General features: G+C 43.2%; 1 protein-coding gene across 2 annotated transcripts in view; it reads right to left on the bottom strand.

Moving 5' to 3' along the window:
• Positions 1-14,879, bottom strand: part of BARX2 (BARX homeobox 2) — a 77,668-nt gene extending 62,789 nt beyond the window's left edge. For both annotated transcript variants that reach the window (XM_054439997.2, XM_054439998.2), the window contains exon 1: positions 14,301-14,879. In XM_054439997.2, the coding sequence (XP_054295972.1) occupies positions 14,301-14,487 (187 nt within the window). In that variant the 5' untranslated portion in view covers positions 14,488-14,879. The remainder of the gene's footprint in view (positions 1-14,300) is intronic.
• Positions 14,880-16,728: the final 1,849 nt, after the last annotated feature.

The raw sequence follows: 16,728 nt of genomic DNA, 5'->3' as shown, positions 1-16,728 counted from the left end.
TGTCAGTTATGAGGAACGCCTCTGAAAATAAGCACGTACTCACAGGGCCATTTCCAGATGAAATCTTCCATTCTCATTTTTCAATTTGTTTTTCTCCTGGAGACAACAAATGCTGAGCAAGCATTTGGATCCCTGTTTCAGTGGACTAACTTGTTTCCTTACCCCTCACTCTCCCTTCCCCATTGGCCAACATTCCTTTTCCACTCCCACCCCATTCCTGACTACTCCCCTCCTACTGGAACACAAACACATGCATTTTGTTTTTCTGAATCCATAGGCTGAATAGAATATTCTCAACAAGATGCCAACGATCCATGTCTCTGGCTGAGTCCTATTGCAACAGTTCAGAAAACTCAGACTCTATGGTTCTGAGGACCCTAGGGGACAAAGTCAGCCTTCTCACTCTTCATAAATACATGCCACTCCATCTCAGTGGTGATGACACATCTACCTGTCTTATCCCACCTGGCTCCCACCCACCACAGAACCTGGATGAGGTCACTAGAGATTGCCTGTCGGAATCATCATTATAAATGGCTGGACAGAGGCATCACCCTGTTCACTGGCGATGCCTTTGAGCCATAGAAGGTGAGAACTCCTCAAGAGAATTCTTCTCGCACCACGGAGGGGATTCATCAATTAAAGTATTTCACCAGCAGATACTAAACTTCATAAGACACTAGTGACCAGCTGAGAAACACAATTCCAAAAAAATCCATGTGGAACTCTTCCTCAGGCAGTTCCTCCACATGACAGCCATCCATCATTACCACTTAGAATACATTCAGAAGCTAGCCCCACCAGTAATTTAAAAGCTGTCACAAAGGCACTTCATTTGGAACTCACTCTGAATCACAGACCCAATAATATACTAGGAAAGTGATTAGTTGTCAAACTGCTACCTTTTTCCATGCTACCTAATTGGAAAAGAACGTCTCAATGGAGTTATTTTCCTCTCTCAGTGCTCGGAAATAAGAAAAAAAGAATAGTTTCATTTTTTTTCCAAAAGAAAAAAAAGACTATCCCTAACTCTACTCTTGAAAGAAGAAAAGAAATCAAACGTGTTGAGAAATTCTGCCACTTTTCTAGGACAGTTCTCGAGAATCTTACAGCTGAGTGATGAAACATTTCCTAGGGGCAATTAATCCTAGGAAACTCTTGTAAAAAAAAAATAGATAAAGTAACAAAGCACATCTTGTGATGTTGTAGCGTTGACCTGTTTGTGCCACTCATTTATGAATTTATAAAATTCTGAATTCATATTACAAAACAGAAAAGTGGGAGGAATGAAACATACCTAATTCACGAAGACTTGAACTCAAACAATTCACAGACCACCCAGGTTGCAAGGGGCCTTAAAAGCAGCTAGTGTCGCTGTAACCCAGAAAAATGCCCTGGAGTAAAGTGGAGTTTTTTAAGATTTTAATTTTTCTTAAGTTTAATTCACCAATAATGGTAATCTTTCCCTAAAGGGTTGTACTTCAGTGATGAGGTTATTATTGTAAGATAATTATTTTTAATAGAAGCTATCAAATACTAGGCACTTTGTTACCACAAACTATACTAGGAGTTTTATACACATTATCTCATTTAACCTCCACAACTAACCCTATCATGTGATTATTAGTATCTTCATTTTACAGACGAGGAAACTGAGTGTCATAGGAGTTAAGTAATTTACCTAAGGTCACACAGGCAATAAAATACAATAAAACCCAGGACCGTTTGACTCAAAACCCCAACAGTAGGATTACTCCACTAAATGGTTTCATACATTTGAGTCATGGGGTGCAAATTACATCAATCTCATATTTAAGCTGTTATCTACATTATAGTGGTTCCCAGAGTTGACTTTTCATTGTAATCATACAGAAAGGTTTTTAAAAATAGAGATTCCCAGAATCCACTCCAGCTTAGCCAGATACAATGTGAAAAAAAAAATCTCATTCTTTTAAGTGATGCCAATCAACGGTCAGACATTTTTTCTCACTGAACCTAATGAGTATTCCATGAAAAATATCTGAAGTGTTAACTCTCAAGGCATTTGGTTGGCTTTAGTTGTTCAGCACTTTCTCTCTAGTTGATAATGAATGAATGAGTAGGAATTCCACCCTTGATTCCCCTAGGAAAGCTTTATTCAAAGAATGACAGCTGATGGAAGCACCGTGACCCACAGAGTGGTAGCGAATACTACACAGACACGGACACAGACCCCAGGGCAGTGAGGAGTGGAGAGTCACACAGCCAGATGGCAACAGGTCTGCAATCTCCCAATCACCTCCCTTCCCCCCAAAACCCCACCGCCTCTTGGAATCCCTCTGGAATCATTCAGAAACCCCAATCACCACAGGAAATGAAAGACTAACTGGCACACATTAAATTAGTATAAATATGTGTAAAAGAGTTGGCAGGTTCAAAATAAGTTCCAACAGAGCTGACGCATTAATTGCACCTTGCCATATATATTTTTTATATCTACACACACACACACACACACACACACACACAGTATGTTGCCTATATGTAAAGAGACAGACATGTTCTAATTTACACATTTTCGTATAATCATATCCAGTATTGGAGTCTATATTGAAAGAGACAGATGCAAGTTCCAATCTCAACCCTGCCACTTATTCATGTGACCCCGTTCCCATTTCTTAACCTCCTGGAGATTCACTTTCCCTGCCTGAAAAGCAGTGGTAATAGTAACTATTTCACTAGAACACATTTATGTATACAGGTACCTAGCGCAGTGCCGGGCACATGGTTACCATTTATTATTGTTGTTACTCCTATTTAGCAGCTCCCTAAGAAATGAAACATGCTGTTTAGCAGCTGATTGTTCTAACCAGCAAAGGCCCAATCTCCCAGCAGAAAAAAAGGCAAGCACTCCAATAGGATGTTCCTTCATGCCTTGCTCTAAACTGATGATTGAAAACATGCTTCCAATAGCCACAGCTGTCTAACGTGCTGAGGTTAATTAATGAGTTACCATGATATCCAGGGATAACAATATTAACAACACCTTCCCGAAATATCTCCTCTGGGGTGACTTACCAATTATTTCAGTAAAATGTTTAGTCATGGAAAAGAAAGGTCTTAGATTGGAACCATATTAAAACACCTTCCTCTCTCTCTCTTTCAGTGAAACACGTTTAAAATTTACCCTAAATATCCTAAATCCTTGCTTGTCTTTTCCGAAGTAGTTCCAGACAGAGGATTCAAAAGTGGATCTGTCAGGTTTGTTGCCAGTGAACAGACTCTCCTGGGTTGCAGGAGGAAGTCCTCCGCATTTTTTCTGACTTATGTAGTCCCACAGCAGCTCTTTGGAATATCTTCCTTGATAATGTTTCCTACATTCACAGCCCCAAGCCTGGCTAGTTCATTTTACGAGGAATAAGGTTTCACTGGAGAGTTCCAGGAGGTCGAAAGAGTAAGGCACAAGCAAAAGTGTCAGTCTGTTTAATGGATCCCAGCCAGAGTGTGTGACTACCTGGGTAAAATAAAATGCAGAAGGACTGTGTCCCGTAACCCGCGAAAGTCTGAACCCTGGTAATGAAACTGAGAGAGCCACCATCCTTTCCATCACGTCCAGTTTGGGCACAGTCCTCGTTCTTAGCACCAAAGAAAGTCTGGCCACACTGGCCACAGATCCTGTGGGTGGGGTGAGTCCCCCCCTCCAGAGCTTTAATTTGTTTATTTGTCTATGTATTTATTTAGCCAGACAGGAGTGGTGGCAGGAGGGGAAATGCTTTAGCAAACTCTTGATTGTACAAACTGTTTCCTCCACACTAACACTTTCCCTTTGGAAGGACACAGAAAGATAGAGCTCCCAAAAGGCCATGTTTTTGCCAAAATGTCTAAAAGCAACATTTCTAAATTGGGATTACTTTGCTGAGAAAAGAAAAATGTCTTTGGTGTTGGGCTGAATAAAGTTTCTGCCACTACAGTTGTCATTAGGGAGTAAAATGTGGTCCAGGTTTACTCCTCTGAACAATAGGATGCCCACTGATTACTGGTAACAGACATCTCTGTGAGATCACCATGGTAACATTCATCCCTTCTAACAGTCCCCGATACCACATATTGAATAAAGTTTTAAAATAAAATCATGATTATGGACTATAAAGAGAACTTGGACAGATAATATGCCAATATCAACATTATTCTTTCCTGCTAAGAAGCTACACGTTAACATTTTTAGATTATTTATTTCAGTCACAGCTGTCCTTAGATAATTTCTGTAAATGAAACTGTCAATAGCAAAGGACCACTGGTGAAATGCTAAGGGTAGTATATTGTCATATCAACAAATACTCATAAAAGCAAGGTGCAATCAGAGGCAGTTTATAATGATTTTAAACATCAGTAAGAAGAAGCAGAAAAACCCTGACAACTCTCTCTTGCACGACTGGGGGACCAAATACTTCACTAGTCATCCTTCAAAAGCATGTACCCAACTCAGAGACTATTTATTCTATGCCAAAGCATTACCAGAGAAACAGCGGTTATCTTGGTGATAAATAATACCCTCAACCAGCCAGACAAGGTTAGTAAGATCCAAAAGCCACTTTCAGAAGCCACAGTGGTTGTTTCAGTGTGAGTTGTACATATGTTTAGTTATAAAGTGTTCTCAGTTTCCCACTGTGAGACTATGTACAACAAGCTCTGTATTTAAAAGCTACTGTTTCAGGATAGAAAAGCTATTAAGAAAAAGATCAAAAGTTCCACAAGATTAAGAGTTCTGTGGACATGTGTGGTCTCTTGTGCTATCACTTTTCAATGTTCATGTTATGAAAAATTTCAGATGTATGGAAAAGTACAAAGAATAATGTCAATAACTTCTATGTAGCCATGACCCAAGTTTCTTCACATCGTAATACTTAGCCATATTTACATTAGGCCTTTTTGTCTTAATAAATAAATAAATTACACAGGAAAATAAAAACCAGTGGTTAGCACTCCCCACTCCCTTGCCCCTGCCTCTCTAAACAATATGTAGTATTAGTTTGTGCCTTTTCAACCATTTAAATAAATGGTATCAGACAGTACGTATCAATCTACAATTTTTTTTCTCAACATTGTATTCCTAAAATGTATCCATATTAATACAAGTGCATCTGGTTCATTTATTTTAATTGCTGCATAGAATTTCATTGCATGGATACAGCATATATTATTTTAACCTTTTTCCTTCTGAAAGGACAGCTAAATTGTTTTTTATTTTTTACTAATATAACACACAGGTGAACATTTTTACAGGTATCCTTTTACACTCATACACTGGTTTCTCCAGGCACATACCCAGGAGTGGAACTGCTGAGCTCTAGGGTATGTGCGTCTGCAGCTTTGCCAGGTGTTGCCAAATTGCTCTCCAAAGTAATCGTACCATACAACACTCCCGCCGGAGTGTGGAGGATGCCTGTTGCTCCATCTCCTTGTCATCAACCGATTTTGTCCTTTCATTTTGGGCTACCTGGTGAGTGTGAAATGGTATCTCATATTAAGTCGGGTGTTCCCACTTATCAGCAAGGTTGAGCATCCTTTCATGTTTACTGGCCATTGAGATCTTCCTTTCTATGAATTGCCTGATTGTAGCCTTTGCCCATTTTTCTTATTGCTTCATAAGAGCTCTCTTTATATCTTGTGATTTTAGGAAAGTCACTTAGCTTCTAGGATTCTACCATTACCAAAGGAGATGATAAACCTATTTCATAGGGATATTTTGAAGCTGAACAAAAAGCACTGAGTCTAGTGCCTATTACATGTTAGGTAATTTCCAAACAGTCACTATTACTATTATTGCCCTGTCTATGAATATGGTTTAGGGTATAAAGTATTTCTATCATTTCTCTCAAGTTTGTGGCTCCCCTTGGATAAGTACTGTAAGACTCAGAAAAAGGAGTCTCAGCAACTCTTCTTGCCCATGATATTTCCTCAAGATAAGATACAATATCAGCATTCCGTTGTCTATAAGTTACCATTAAGGAAATGTGCAAAGTCAGCTCCCCTGGATATTGCTTAAACTAAGCATGGAAGTTACACTTCCTTCAATCCACACGAGACTGTGACCTCTTTTGGGAAAAGCCCATCATCCTGAGTCTCAGTGATGGTTAATTCACCGAGTGAAAAGGACTCTGGGAAAGAAAGAGGTGGGCAGCGGGGGCTGGCAGGTTATTAATAGCATGCACTTGCCAGTACCAGGTACTTCCCAGGACAAAAATATAGCCACCATTTCATGAAATTTCATCGGGCCCAAGATCACTCCATTTCTCCACATGGTAAGTAATCCTTGAATAAGAAAAACCAAAGGATAATCATCCCATCACTTACCAAATGCATATGTTGGTTTAAAAAAAAAAGAAAAGAAAAGAAAAAAAAGAACAGAAGTGCTCTGACATCACCTAGGCAGCAGCCAATCCTATTCAATGCACAATGTGAAAATACTCATCTGGCCGGGCGCGGTGGCTTCCAGCACTTTGGGAGGCCGAGGTGGGTGGATCACAAGGTTGGGAATTTGAGACCAGCCTGGCCAACATGGTGAAACTCCATCTCCACTAAAAATACAAAAATTAGCCGGGCGTGGTGGCGGACACCTGTAATCCCAGCTACTCGGTAGGCTGAGGCAGGAGAATCACTTGAACCCGGGAGGCAGAGCCTGCAGTGAGCCGAGATTGCACCATTACACTCCAATCTGGGTGACAGAGCGAGACTCTGTCTCAAAAAACAAAAAACAGAAAATACTCATCTTTCCTCAATACCCAGAAGAATATGTTCCTAAGGACATGTTGGTAAGCTGGAAAGACGCGATAAAAAGGAATCCTGCAAGCGTGTCTGCTTGTACATGGAACGTAGTTAGTTTGGTGCTGAGATCCTCCCAGCTTGGCTTCTCTTCAGTCTTCTTTTGACCTGTGCATGGAGGAAGGCTGTGTCATCTGTGTGCACTCTGCCAGGAGGAAGCTTACAGAGCTGCCCTCCAGACCTCTCAAGTAGCCCTGAAATCGGCTTCAACTGGTTGACTGGCAGGGGCCCTTTTCAGATGTACTTGAACATCACCTAATCTTCAGAATTCTCTCCCTCTGTATTCAATTTCAACTGGCACTCAAGAAACCAGAGTCTCTCCTGAGTGACTACGGACAGAGGCCCTCTCTTCTCTCTTCTTCAGAGCAATCATATGTAAGAGTCAACTTGAGCTCAAATATAATTAGACCATCTTCTGATATCTATCTAGGTGCATGGCTTCTTCCTTAAATGTGTGCCAAGTTTCCACTTTCAAGAAGTTAAATTGCCATATAAAAATGCCCTGGTGATGATGAGTAATTTGACATGGTAATGGAAAATTAACTGTGTTTTTATTTAGAGCATTTATTTTAACAAGACTTTTCTTCTTCTGTTATTAAGCTGTAATAAAAATAAATTAAATCCTGAGGGTTCTCAAAAGTTTTCTGGTTAAAAAACAAGCAAAACACCTCTCTTCCTGGAGAGTATTTGTTAATGCCACCAAGTTCGTACAAAGTCCTGGTCTGACTCCCGTTACTAATAAATCCTAATGCGAATTCTGATTTTGTTGTCTGTGCTGTGGAAAGAAAACTACCGTTCCATCCTCTCAGGCAGCTAAAATGGAGGCAGGCACCGACAGGCAGGGCCAATGTGCTTCTCCACGTGTGCAGTCTTTGCACGAAGGCCCTCAATCCTTCTCTTCTTCTCGTTGTCATGCTGCTTCCAAGAGAAGGTGCCACCTGCAGCACAGTGGTCTTTTGCCCGTCCTTTGAGCACCTGTGGGCTTTAGCAAGTTCTCGGGTAAAAGGTGGCTAATTCAGCTGTGAGTGTGTCCCTAGAGCCACACTAGAAACACTAATTCCACAAGACTAGAGTGTAAAACAGAACTGCATCCCCAACAGAGCATGCAAAATGAGGCTTCAATTTATGCATATCACCTAAGTCCTTGCAGCCCTCTAAGCATATTCCAGCTGAGAGCTTGTCAATGGGCTTAGCCACAGACCCACCAACTCTAGTCCGCTAACTACGGTCATGGGCAGGACGTGTGGCAAGGAAGACCCTCAGGCTCCACAGCATGCACGTTCACAAGCTCAGTACAAATTACGAGGCCTCAGCTGGGTGGAGTGGCTCACGCCTGTAATCCCAGCACTTCAGGAGGCCAAGGCGGGCAGATCGCCTGAGGTCAGAAGTTCGAGACCAGCCTGTGCAACATGGTGAAACCCCGTCTCTACTAAAATACAAAAATTAGCCAGGCGTGGTGGCACACGTCTGTAGTCCCAGCTACTAGGGAGGCTGAGGTGGGAGGATCGCTTGAACCCGGGAGGCAGAGGTTGCAGTGAGCCAAGATCGCCCCACTGCACTCCAGCCTGGGCAACAGACCAAGATCCTGTCTCAAAGAAATAAAACAAAAACAAAAACAAATGAAGCGGCCTCAGCCCATGTGACGTACCTACCTTTGCATCTCTGCTGCCCCTGCTACCTGACCTCAAAACAAAGTGCAGATAACACCTAAAATTGCTTCTGGTTTAACATTTACTCAGTCTTCCAGAGTGAAGGCTAAATGCTGTGCAGAGCTTAAGCTCTGGATCTCAACCTTGAAGAGGCCCCAGCACGCATCTAAGTAGAATCAACTTCAGCCATTTAGTACCTATGGAGCAACAGAATTTCACAAGCCACCTTTGTTTTGCCTGTACAGCCCTTCGGAGGAACGCCGTGCTATAAGGCTGAGTCTGTGCAGCCTTAAGAATTTCAAAGAAACCCACTCTTTCTTTCCTTCTTCCCTTCTTTTTTTCCTTTTAATCTCTCTTTATAATTGAAATAATCCTTTGCAATCCCAACTCCTTTTCATATAGATTTTTGGGATATGTTACATTTAATCTTTTCATTCTGATTTCTAGGATATGCTAAAACTAACAACTTTATACTATCCATGTTTCTATCACAAATTCAGTCTTGGATCCGGAAATACAACCAGCAAAAAACAAACATATCTGTAGGAAATCAGCCTCATAATAGAGTTTCATTTGAGTTGTATGTAGCAAAGTTGATTTGACAATTTTGCTGGTGATAACACCCTGTAGGTAGAGTTGAAAGAGAAAATTCCACATAGTAAGCAAAAGTATTAAATGTTCACCTATCCCAATTCCGAGCTGCCTCTCACACACACTAGGAAAAAACAACAACAACAAACAAACAAAACAAAACAAACAAAGAAGGGCTTAGCAATGGTAATACAAGTAGTTGAGAGGGATTTTTTAAACACCCTAACTGCTAGTCAACAGTTAGATTAAGTTTCAAAATAATAGACTCAATGACAATGCCATCACCAAGCAAATATAAATATTTGTTGAATGAATTATTCAATTAAATGATAGTGAAGAGTGGACATTTGGAGGGGCATTTCAACCTGTGAATGAAATTTCTAATCATTTTTTCATTTGCTTTGAGAAAAATCAGAGCCAAAGAAGATACTGCTAATGAACTATTCATGAGTTAAAACCGACTCCACAGCGGGCGCGATGGCTCATGCCTATAATCCCAGCACTTTGGGAGGCCGAGGCGGGTGGATCACGAGATTAGGAGTTGGAGACCAGCCTGGCCAACATGGTGAAACCCTGTCTCTACTAAAAATACAAAAATTAGCTGGGTGTGGTCGTGGGCACCTGTAATCCCAGCTACTCAGGAGGCTGAGGCAGGAGAATCATTTGAACCCAGAAGGTGGAGGTTGCAGTGAGGCGAGATCCCGCTATTGAAAGAAGAAAAAAAACTGACTCCTAAGGAACCCCTTGGCATCTCTAACAAAAGAGTAGTGAGATAACAGCTAAGGATCCCAAAAGAGCTCAGTTCCAAATATATTCTGACCCTGGATGAGTCCCAGATCCCGTGCATCCCTCTGTTTATTTACCCTTACAATGGGAACAGGAGAAGCAGTTATGAGTAACTGCTAATAAAAGCCTATGTGCCTCTGGCAGAAATACAAATCCTTGTTGATAATGATCATTTTTCCCAGACCTTGGTTTATGTTTCTCCATTAACATTCCAGTGTCCAACTCTCAGGTTCCCAAGATCCTATGGGTTTGGGTCTCTGACTGAAAAAGACCAAGCTGAGATTTGGAGAGTCACCGGAGCCAACTCCATGAAGCACTAGCCAGCTCCCTAACTCCCAAACGAGACACTACACACACCTACACCGCATTTAATTTTTTGCTGGGATGACACCCAATGTTTGTGATAAAAATGCACCCAAGGACACTACCCCAAAGGACTTGCTTCTCTTGGATCCACCAAAGGATAAAATGTTCTCGATGCCACCTCCTAAAAGATAAACACCCTTCCCCAAATGTCCCTTCTAACTGGCTGGTTGACTGTCCCCTGGGCGTGACTGCACGGGTTAGTCCTGGGTGTGTAACCAAGTTGGAAAAGTCTTCCTGATTTCTGAGTACTATGACAAGGAGGAGAGTGGCATACAGTGGACTGAAACTATACCGCAGCACTGACGTGACCCTGGCACTTTGCAAAAAATACCTTCTGCTTGAGGATATTGATCTATGATTTTATGAGCCCCTCCAGCTCTGTAGGTCTAATCACCAAAGATCAGAGAGGTGAGAGATTCAACAGACCCATTCTGCCAGAGAAGGGGAAAAGAATTAGATTATAGGTTAGTGGAATAATTAAAAGTCTCATCCTGTTCGCAGGTTGTAAAATGTCCAAGTATCTACACTCACCTCCCCACAAATGTGCATGTGCAAATGTAAGGTAATTCTAGGTTCTAAATAGAAAAATTGTAATAAAAGTAATTGTACCATAGGTTCATTTATCAGTATCTTCATGTGAAAACCCTTAGGGTAATTGTAACAATCCTTATTTTTGTGAAGCAAGTTATCCGTTTTTTCTCAACACGCCTCAAATTTAGAAACTGCCTGATTCTGAAGATCAGACAGAAAGGCAGAGCCTTCAAAAATGACCACGCCGATGCTTCCACCAACTATTCGACCCCAAGAAACCAGCTTTCTTCAAGTGGGCTTTTCCACCAAGAAACGTTAATCACAACCGGAAAAAGAAAATAAAGCATCCTAAAGTTAAGCGTATTTATGATATCCTAAAATGCACCTCTTTTTTGGCCTTTGTAATGACGGTCAACACTCTGAAGTTTGAGAGCTCATCGCTGATTTCTAAATGGCATTACACTGCCTTCTGAGTAGGGATTACTGTTTACAGATTTAAGAATAAAACCAACTTTTTATATACTACGTAATTCTAAGCATATTCCACCCCTCACCAATGGCCTGAATGACACAACTGTTTTCAAATGGAGGCATTCTTTTGGGCTTAGCTGTTTAAACTTTAGTTTAAATGTAATGATAAACCTTTCTGCGGTGGGGCTTACAGGGAAAGGATTCCCTTTTGCAGTGTCTATTAAGATGATTTACGAGACTTACTAGCAAACTGAAAGAAATTTAGAGACAGCTTTCCAAGACTAAAATTATTGTGTTTATAATAAGAAACGGTCTGTTAAACAACAATTTTTGGAAGGTGAGGATTCCATCAAGGCTAGAATGTCGAACAATAAATTCCTGTCAGGTGATTATCTGCCTGAGATGAAAACTATTTCCATTTCTCAGTTTGCTTGAATACATGCTATTCTGCCCGATATTTGGTATCATAAATTGACCTTTAGGTTACTAAATCTACACAGCATGAACTGTTTCATTAGGCAGTGTTTTTTTTTTTTGTTTTTTGTTTTTTAATGCTGTAGTTTTCTTTCCATCCCAATTTTATGTACTTATTGTACATGCTGGTAACTTTTTAATTTTGAGGACTTTTTTTTCTCTTAGTTTTCATTATTTTACCTGACACAGTTCACTTCTGTTACACTTATTTAAATCTTAAATCAGCAAATGAAAGGCTGAGAAAGTTCAGTAACTTTAATTCCAATGTATGCCTTTCACTTGAGCTTTTTATGCATTGCTTCCGCCACCAGTGCTCAACATTTAGCTCCATCTAGCAAAAAAAGAGAAAAGAAAAAAATTACAGTGTCCTTTGGGATGCCAGCAACTTATTGTTGTTTTTTTCAATTAATAAGAAAAAAGATTAGTTCATCTAATCAAAGATTTTTGTTCTGACCTTAACTGTTAAAAACAAAAATGCTTTGAAAGTATGGTATTTGCAAAACCCCTGAGAAGACACTAATGGGATTCCCATGATCTAATACATGTAAGGCTTTAACTGTAATTGTAAACCCACTGAAGGCTTATGATCTGAAAGTATGAACTACTGTAGCCAGTTTTTATGGGTTTAATTCCACCAGCAAATCCCAGTTTCTATATTTTAATTCTCAACTAGAGCAAAATAACGACACATTTTCAACTAACAATCTGAAAGAAGAAAGTACTGGAATAATGGAGCCAGAAAACCATTGCCAACAGCCACCCTCTACCACGAACCATCAGTGAACTTTGAAAAGCACAAGACTGAGCAATACTTAAGTCTGTGACATACGTGCATTTCACTTATAACACTCACAAAACTACATATGAATCATTTTTTTCCTCTGATTTATTTCCCACACAAGGTTCAATAAAACACAGCACTTACTCAGCCACCTCTGACTGAATGACTATTCTCTGCAGCTATTTATTACTTCTCTTCTGCCACATTTTCTTCTATGATCCAATTCCGTGACTCCTATAAGCCAGGAAAAGCTGCCTTCAAGTCAACGCAGAGCACAAAGTCACTGAAAATTCTGCTGGCACTAGGCTCTACCTAGGTGCTTAGAAGTTGTTCTGTTTTGTCCTGGGAATGTCCCATACGCAATGTTAATGACTGAAACAGATCCTCTCTTTTTCCTCAAAGGGAATTGAGTTATTATAACAAAGGATGATTTGTGCTCAAAACAATACTCAACCTATCACCCCTATTCAGTATATATGTGTCCAAGGGTCCACAACCACCTACACACAAATGTAAAAATATCAGTTCTCAGGAGATCTATCTTGTTTCTAAAATTTCTTATTTGTTCCTTGTTTCATATATTTCTTGGTTTTAAAAATTCACTATTACAAGGCTTGCTATGGGACATCAGGCCTAATTCTACCTTACAGACAAATTAACTTTAAAAAGGCATAACTGAATACAGTATACATTTTACAACCAAATACATGTAGGAACAATTTGGTTTTAAAAGAACTTCACTGTATGTATTTATCATATGTTTACTGATTGTCATATAGGGACTATCAATGGAACCAAGAGAAAATACAGGATTCCACGCATTGAGCATTAACAACTCAAATGTTCCAAAAAATATCTTCCAAAACTGTTGGCCCTTCATTTTTTTCATTGTAAGGGTAATTTAATTTATCTCATGCCTCTCACGCAACTAACATAATCTCAAAGGTTCTTTTGGTTTGGAAGTACTTTACGCTTACCTTTAATGGAAAGCACACTCAATAACTTTTTTCTGATAAAAAGTGCTCCTACTTCTTTTTCGTTTTATTATACCCATGTTCCATAACCTAAATCCTAACAATGCCGAGATACTTTGAAACTTGGATCTTCTCTTAATGCATTCAAAATTTTAAAAGTACCTTGGATTTATTTTCGATAGAAACTCTACTACGTTTTCAATATATGTATTAAGTTCTCTTTATCCTTACTATTGCTCTTAGTGCCTGTGAAGAGAGAAAACCAGGTGTGAGTAATGTTTTCACTGTTATCATTGTTGGTTTTGGTCACTTAAGACAAACGAGGGTGACCTTTTCTGAAGACAATGTACTTCAGAACTACTTTCCCAGAGGGCGATCATTTTAAGCAAAGCTCAGTGAACTCTGGATTTTGTTGAGAACCTCAGGATACTGATTTACTTGCAAAATTCACAGTGGAGACAGTCGGAGGTTGCACAAGTTAACTCAAGGTGAGACGCAAGGCCGCCAAGCTCGTTTGAAATTCACACCACCACTTCCTGAAACAATGATTTAGGCGCTGAACCTGGTCAAGTGTTTGAACTTTCAGCAGGGAACGAGGAAGCGTTCTCCTCTGAGCAGGACAATCAGGCGTTGCGCGAGCAGCCCACTCCTAAGGCCCTGCCGCCTTTATTTTATTTCCACTCGTGCGATCCACACCTTGCGTGGCCCTTCCCGGCCGCGTCGCAGATGCCTTTGCAATGCCCACCGCTTGCTGAGGCGCAGGAAAAGAATCCCTTAACTTAACCCTTCCTCTCGCCCTCGGGTCGCAAAGCACAGGCGACCGATACGGACGTGAAAGCTACCGAACCCCACTTATCCCCTAGCGGAGCGTCTTACCCGTACAGGAATGCAGGGGCTTGGGTCGCACGACCAGCGACGGGCACACGGAGTAGAGGGAAAGTTTCTCAAAGTAATCGCAGGTCTCCTTGGAGAGGATCTCGTCGATCATGAAAGTCTTGTAGCGCCGCCTGGCTGCTTTGAGCTGGCCGGGCGAGCTCAGCCTCAGCTCGGCGTGGCAGTGCATGGTGAACCGGGGCGAGCGTCCGCCGGCCCGAGCGCGGCTGCGAGTGCCCGGCCCGCCGGGGCCGCGGGGCTGGCGCGACGGCGGGGCCTGGGCCCCGCTCCCGGCAGCTGGGGAGGCGGCGGGCCTCGGGTGGCGCGCGGAGGAGAGCGAGTAGCGGGCGCGCCTGCCGCGCGTCTAGACCCACCCGCAGATCAGCATCTTCGCTGAGCCTTTCTGGGACAACGCAGCTGTCAATCAGCGCGAGCTTCCTGCAAGGCCGGGTGCGGAGTGTGTGTTGAGGGGAGTCCGCGCCCACCCCGCCCCCGCCCGTCCGTGCCACTCCGGCGCCGACCTGCGCGCCTAGTGCCTGGTGGCTCTCAGTCACTGCCTCCCGCTCTGGTGTCTCGCGCTCCTCTGCCTGGCTCTCTATTTTAAGACGCTCGTTTTGGCTCTCCTCCCCCTCCCCCCCCGGGACGCGCTCCAGGTGTGTGTGCAGGAGTGTGCGCGCGGTGCGGGGAGCGCGCACCGCCCCAGCCCGCGGCCAAGGCCCAGGCCGGTAGCTCCCGGGGGCAGTGTCCCCCATGAGCACCTTAGTGCCTGTCCTGCCACCCGCTGGCCTGGCTCCCAATGTCCGCAACCCAGCGGGAGGGCACATTCAGGTCTCTTACTAGAAAGAAGTCTAGTCCTCACTAGGCTCCCGGGACTTCGGGCCACAGAGCCAGTGCCCCCTAGGACCCACCGTGCCTTTCTCCTTCCCCGCGTGGACGGTTTCCCGAAGACCGCGGCTTCCCAAGCCCTCCACTCGCAGTCTCGCAGCCCGCGCTGAGCCTGCGCGCTCGGAGCGTAAGACTTTTGAGCTGAAGTTGCAAACTTGACTGCCCCAAGATCCCAAATCATATATGACCCTGGCCCCGTCCGTTACCCTAATAAGAAACTGAGAAGGAAAAAAAAAAAAAAAGATAAGAAAAGAAAAACTAATAAAAGTGTGAGTTATCGCCAGGCGCGGTGGCTCACTCCTGTAATCCCAACACGTGGGAGGTCGAGGTGAGAGGATAGCTTGAGGCCAGAGGTTCGAGACCAGCCTGGTCAATATAGGGAGACCCTGTCTCTACAAAAGAAAAATTAAAAACAGTCAGGCATGGTGGTGCATGCCTGTAGTCCCAGCTACTGGAGAGGTTGAGGCAAGAGGAAACCTGTAGTCCCAGCTACTGGAGAGGTTTAGGCAGGAGGAAATCTTGAGCCCAGGAGTTCGCGGCTGCAGTGAGCCAGGATCGCGTCACTGCACTCCAGCCTGGGCGACAAGAGCGAGATTCCGACTTTTTAAAAGTGTGCGGTTTTTTTAAAAAACAGTTTATAAAAACATTTTTTCCTCGTTGGAAAGGGTCAGAGCTGCACGATTCTAGGGAGCCGGCGGGCACTGGGGCAGCCTGTCCCATTCGGGCTTCTCCCAGCGCTCGAGTCTTCCGGCAAAGGGGCTTTCAATCTCCGGATCCCTCGCGATACGACCGGGTTAGAGAGTCGCGAAGACAGGTGTTTATTGGGTGATTTGCCTTTTTCTTTCCAGGCTCCTAGTCTTAGGGTCTGTTCCAATCAAAATCTGTACGGACTTTAGTTGTTCATTGGAATTGCTGCGTAAAGAGGACCCCGCCGAGCCTCCGCGCCCGGGAAGCCTCAGGCCGCCTGAGTCGCGCCCGGTGTTCGGCGGGAACAGCCCAGTGCACGCCCGTTTCCACGACTTTATGTTGGAATGAGTGTGCACAGGATTGGAAGGAAAACGCACGACAGGGACACTGAGAAGTATAGACGCGGACGGCCTTCCCTAGGGCCGAGTTTGGGCCGAGTTTGGAGACATTTCCTCCCCGCTCCCAGCCTAGAAGCAGTGCGGGCGGGCTCTCCGCGGAGCTGCTTGCCCAGGGGGCCCTGGTGGCTGCGGAAGCAAGTAAACGCGGGCGCCTGGGCCGGTAGTTAAACTCGGAGGGAGGGACACGCCCAGAGGACTAATCATTAGGATGTTAGAGGAAAAAAAAAAAATATATATATATATATATATATATATATATATATATATATATACCGAGTCTCACTCTGTCGCCCAGGCTGGAGTGCAGTGGCGTGATCTCGCCTCATTGCAACCTCTGCCCCCCAGGTTCAAGAGATTCTCCTGCCTCAGCTTCCCGAGTAGCTGGGATTACAGGCGCCTGCCACCGCGCCCGGCTAACTTTTGTATTTTTTAGTAGAGACCAGGTTTCACCATCTTGGCCA

This window comes from Pongo pygmaeus, chromosome 9, assembly GCF_028885625.2.
Source record: "Pongo pygmaeus isolate AG05252 chromosome 9, NHGRI_mPonPyg2-v2.0_pri, whole genome shotgun sequence".
NCBI classification, from domain to species: domain Eukaryota; kingdom Metazoa; phylum Chordata; class Mammalia; order Primates; family Hominidae; genus Pongo; species Pongo pygmaeus.
This window is presented reverse-complemented; position numbering and strand designations above follow the sequence as displayed.